The sequence below is a fragment of the Helobdella robusta genome, assembly GCF_000326865.2.
Source record: "Helobdella robusta unplaced genomic scaffold HELROscaffold_6, whole genome shotgun sequence".
In the NCBI taxonomy this organism is placed as follows: Eukaryota; Metazoa; Annelida; class Clitellata; order Rhynchobdellida; family Glossiphoniidae; genus Helobdella; species Helobdella robusta.
The window spans coordinates 1,832,169-1,838,168 of NW_008705330.1; the positions used below are offsets into that span (position 1 = coordinate 1,832,169).

Below are 6,000 nucleotides of genomic sequence, written 5' to 3' on the forward strand. Positions count from 1 at the left end.
TCTATTCAATCACATTCATTCATTCAATCAATCACATTCATTCATTCATTTATTCATTCATTCATTCATTCATTCATTTATTTATTCATTCTTTCATTCATTCATTCATTCATTCATTCATTCATTCATTCATTTATTCATTCATTCATTCATTCATTCATTTATTCATTCATTCATTCACATTCATTTATTCATTCATCCATCCATCCATCCATTCATTCATTTATTCATTCATTCATTTATTCATTCATTCATTCATTCATTCACACCACAAAAACAATTAGATATGAAAGTGTCTACAGCCGTAGCCAAATGTCGTTTGCAAATTGTATTTTGGTAAAATTTTTTTCATTGTTTATAAAAAAATTTCATTTGTTTAAAAATGATGATGCGAGTTGTTTTAAATTTAAGGTCACGTTTTTCTGGTCTATAAATGACATTAGCCAGGCTACTGTTGTGGAGCTTTTAAAATTGAACGTCAGGAACTGACTGGCTCAATTTAAATCGCGATTTATGTATTGACTGGGTTCGTGATAACCCTGCAGGAATAGGTGGCCCCGGACACATTGTTCAGATAGATAAAAGCGACATCTCATCTGCAAAGAGATTGAGGAACCAGAATGCACGCCCAGTTAGGACACGCTGGGTTTTTGGAGACATCGATACCCAAACAAAGGATGCCTTTCTGGTGGAAGTAGATAGACGAAATGCTGCCACTTGTTGCCATTGATATAGCGACATAATCTGTCCGATTGATTCCATAAATAATTAATGTTTTAAAATTCATTTTGGTAGGTTATGAAATATAGTTGGATTTTAATAATTTTAGGTACAACAGTTTGAACGGATCAATGGGCTGCTTATAACAGCATAACAACCGTAACCGGTCTAAGCCACCAAACCGTGAATTACACCATAACATTAAACGGAGTGCACACAAATGGAGTGGAGAATTTGTGGCGATGCGCCAAACAAAAATTTTAAAAAACTGCATAGTGGACATAGAAATTTTGTTGACTTATTTCATCTAGAATAAGTTTGCATTAGTGGGAAGCTGTTGTAATATATACTTTCTAGTAAACTTATAGAGCACACCCGGTAATCCTTCGGCGATCTTTGATCAACGCGACGTTTGTGATGGGGAAATGTGCTCATTTATTGCTTTAATTTACAAACCTTGGCATTGGAGATTAAACACATGGTCCAGCCTGGATGCAATTCTTGTCACTCCAGCCACTCGAGCGACTGTTTCACCGAACCTGACTCTGCCAGCATCCTATAAAATCTTTCGAAATTAGTTGACGTTTCCCGCCACAAACAAACAGTTTCATCGATGCTGCTTTATTTCAAATAATTTCGAATTTTGACTTTTGCATTTTCCAACGTGTCCTTCAATGATATGATATTGTGACCATTGTGAATTTCGAAATTCAAATTGCAGCTGAGTTTAAATGAATCGCCTAAGAATTTGTAGTTTTTGCCGAGGAGTGGCGTTCAAATTCGTGGTGGTCTCCAGTAGTTTAGTTAATTTTGTTTTAATTGAATCTCTGGCTTTTTTGTGGATGCACTAATAATCATATAATTTGCCCAAATATATGAAACTGTCACCAATCTCGACATTTGGAATGTTTTTGTTTTGGACATTTAGCCTTGATAGAAACTGTTGATAGTCATAATTTTTCTTCCTCATACCAAAGGAGTGACATTTGTCGATTCTCATCTGCTTGTTCGACAACGTGCACAACGCATAGTTTAGCTCTATCAATTTTTGTGCACTTTCAGAACTATTCAAAACTATAGCTGAATCACCAGCAAACTGACCTGGATCTAGTCTTTAAACCCGCAGTTGGTCTCCAGAAATAACCACAATTGGCATAAAGCTCTGTATTGAGAACTTTCATCAGGGGTTGAAGCATAAATTGACTATTAGAAGGGAATACGGGTCACCATGGAGAACCCCTATTCTGACGGGCAATGCTGGCGTTAGTTCATTGTTCACTAATATTATTGTTGAATAGTCAGAGTAAATTGACAATATCAGCGGTTCGATTATTTGAGGTATTTGATGATATGAAAGATTAAGTTGATTAACAGGCGACTAACTTCACCGAAAGCATCCTCGAGGTCTAGTAGTGCAACAATTATTGTTCTTTGGTGTTTTTTAGCATTCTTCATCAGGTGGGTCAAAATTTGGGAATGTTCCAATAAACCGTCAACATTCGGGTAGAAATCTTTTTGAATATTGGTATTGATGAATTTATTTTGTTGTAGAAAATTGTAAAGTCTATTTTTTATTAGAGTTGAAAATATTTTGTAGCTGGTTGGTTGCTCCCTTTTTAAACATCGAATGATGGAGGTGTTGATGTGATCGACGAGAAAATTTTTTTACATGCTTTCCAAAAGTTCTTTGATAGTTGAATTGAAACATTGGATTGATCGACCGATTTATCTGGACGTCTCGAGTGTAATAATAATAATAGCAATAATAATAATAATAATAATAATAATAATAATAATAATAATAATAATAATAATAATAATAATAATAATATAATAATAATAATAATAATGAGAACTCTTTTGTTTCTTCAAAAGCTAAAATATAAATGAAAATTACAATTAAATATAAAATGATCAATTATTATAATAGTTAAAAGATTAAAATAATGGATAATTTAACATCAGTGCTCGTCATTATGAATGTGTACAAAGATGATAAAATAATATAAAAACTAGAGTCAAGCTTTATTTCTGTCACAATATATTGCATAAGTAGACGCTATCGCAGAATTGATTAAGCTAGATCTAAAATCGTCGCGCCTGTTTATTTTAGTTTAAGATAAATTGAAAGAATTATAAAATCCTATTGGCAAAATTTCAAAAGTGTTGATTAAAATATTGCAATGTTTAAAATCATTCAATAGGTTATTCTTGAGGTTGTTCTTGTACTTATCCACTTTGTAGTTTCTTGATTTGGTGTAATTGGTTTCATGACTGTTAGTTCCAGTATTTCAATCGTTTTTTTGTACAAGATTGCTATGTCTGGTCTGAGCGAGGTAAACAGTTGCGACACAGGGCGGATTGATTCTTCTTCGATATCCGCAAAAATGATTGCTCCAGGCTCGATGCATGATTTGATGTTGTTTAAGATGATGGCAAGTATTTTATAGTGGCGATTTAAGTACCTAGCGAGTGCAGATGGCGAACCACAGTTTGATACTACATGCTTATTTGTTTCCTTGGCGTTACAGAGAGAGCATGCTGCGCTGTTCCTTTTTTTCCATTTGACTAGGTTAGCGTTGGTTGGTAGTTGTTGAATGAGATATTTCATTGTGAATTTGTATAAAACTTCTGACAGGGATTTTGTTGCATTAGCCCAACGGGTGATCTCTGAGTCGTGAATGTTTTCCTTAATCGACTTTATCAATGTTCCTTGGCATTGTAGCGACGATAGATGGTTGAAGTCATTTTAGTCATTTCATATACTCTTATTTTCATGCCAGACCATTTGCACCAGAATTGGTTAAAATTGATTAGAGTCTGAGCACCATCAGAGCTGTTTGTTATAATAGCTGTATCGTCAGCAAATTGCAGCCAAGCTATAGATTTTAGATTAGCCGCAGGACCCCATAGGTATTCACTTTGTTCATATTCTTTTCTCTCTAACATTTTCATTAGAGGGCTGAAACAAAGGCTAAAAAGAAGAGGTGAACTGGGATCACCCTGCAGCACTCCACGTTTCACAGGGATTGGTGGAATTAACTGCTCGCGTACTGATACTGTTTGCTGAATAGTCAGCATAAATTTAAGACGTCTATGGCATAAATAGAATCAATTAAGTTGCATATCTGGTCCGGTATGTGATGGTGTTTTAGAACAGATGAGATCGTGACTAACTTCACCAAATGCATTTCTGAGATCTAGAAGGGTGACGATGATCGTTCGATGATGTTTTTTCGCATCTTTCATCAGGTGGGTAAGTTGATGAGTGTGTTCCGTCACTCCGTCCAATTTTGGATAGAAGCCCTTTTGTATTGAGGTGTTGATGAAGCTGTTGTTTTCCAGATATTTGTGTATTAGGCATGTGGAAAAGATCTTTTAAAGAACCGGTTGGAGCATTATCGGTCGTAAGTTAGCTGGGTCATTGGGGTCACCTTTTTTATAGATTAAAATGGTGAAGCTCTTTCTCCAACAGGATGGAATCGTAGCAGACCTCCAGCATGCGACTATTAATTGGTGAAGGATTGTGCGCGACATAGGGCATTTTTTGAAAACAATTATTGAAATTTGATCAGGCGGACAGGGAATGCTCTAAGTTTGCATTTTCTAATGACTGTTGCTTTTTTGTGGTATGTTGGGGGATCGATGTTGCATGGAATTGTTGGTTGCTGCAATGTTGGAACCCAGTTCGGAAAGAGAAACTTGTTGTGAAATGGGTCGTGGAGTATGTTGTAAAAATATTTCTTGCAGTCGTCAATGCTGAATGATGGGGTTAAGCTGTTTGATGGGTTGAACAATTTTTTGCATGTTGACCAGAATTTGACTTTCAGTTGTTTTGTTATGTCGACATGTTTCTCAGTTTTTGCAATTTTCATTGATAACAGTTTTGTTCTTATTTGTTTGCTTAATGTGCTGATTTTCATGTCGAAACTGTGGTCATTGCGGCCAAGTAATTTTAACTGTTTTAGGTCCTTCTTCATGTTTTTGGGGTATTATTGGGATGTTTTGTTGTCGATAAATCTTGTAGCTTTACCGTGCCGTAGTTGGATGCAAAATAATTGTAGATCAGTGATTGGAATGAGGTGGTGAAATTGTTGATGTCAGATTTGGTAAGGACGTTCTGTGGAGTTGGAAGTATGTAATTGCTTCCGTCCAATGTTTTAGGGTCTTAGGTAGTTTAATTCCAATGAGAGGAGTTTCCATGATGTTGCTGTCCAACCTTTCAAGGAATGCTTGTTCGCGTTGTGGTGGTGGCAACAGTTCCAAATTTTTGTCAGATTTTTCTGGGGTTTCTAGTGCATTCTTAAGGTTTTTAAACATTTTGCAAGAACGTTGGTGTAATTTCAAGCCCTTCCGACCCTTGCAACTCTTGCCACAGCAACATGGAATTAAATTATTATCATTATTAGTTAAAATATCGTTACTTTTAGAACTATTAAAAATGTTAGGAGATATCACAATATTATATTATTTGTCATTATTATTCAACGTTGTTTTAGTGCACCTCCAGGAGTGTCTTTCTACATTTACAAACTCTTTAAAACAATGTGGACATTTACCAGCGTTAACTGTTGAAATTATATTTAAAAGCAAAATAAAACTAAATAAATATTTAAAATTAGATTTAATTAAAATTAGCTTAATCGACAGAATTTTCCGCATCTTTACATCTAATTTTTATAAAACCAAATTAAAGTAGGTAAAAACAGTGAGCAGAATAAAATCGACCGACTCTCATGTTTACACGATACAATAATAATACTAACAATAATAACAAAAATTTGTCGAAATTTTTCATTACAATTTCATGTTTCGAATTTATTTGTATATATTTTTAATAATATTAAAACTGAAATTATACTAATCAATAAATCTATAAATAATGCACTGACGATGACAGTTAAACATTGAAATAGATCTATCTGCAATGATATTTTTAAAATGTTTGTTAATAAAAAATAAAGCTTCAATTTTAAACAGACTCAATCTTGTCGATAAAAATTTACTAAGACAAATTGAAAAATTCGAATACAAGTTGATAAACACTAATAAATCCGTGGAATTTATTATATATATATATATATATATATATATATATATCATCAGTGCAAGTTGATTCATATAGGAAAATAATTACTTTGTACTTTCTTTATTGGCTAGTCTACCTTCATTGGTTTCCTTTTCTTCATCGATAGCATCATATTCTTCTTTGTCAATATTTACAATGTTAGTTCTTATTACTTCTTTGTTTTCATTGTTGATTAAGCGCCGGGTTGGGAG

The 6,000-nt window shown here is 33.9% G+C and overlaps 1 protein-coding gene across 1 annotated transcript; it reads right to left on the reverse strand.

The window, feature by feature from the left end:
• Positions 1-4,277: 4,277 nt before the first annotated feature.
• HELRODRAFT_164126 (hypothetical protein) lies at positions 4,278-5,040 on the reverse strand (the record flags this gene model as incomplete). Its single annotated transcript, XM_009029153.1, has 3 exons — positions 4,278-4,694; positions 4,754-4,865; positions 4,940-5,040. 3 exons carry the CDS (start codon positions 5,038-5,040, stop codon positions 4,278-4,280), a joined length of 630 nt encoding a protein of 209 aa, XP_009027401.1.
• Positions 5,041-6,000: the final 960 nt, after the last annotated feature.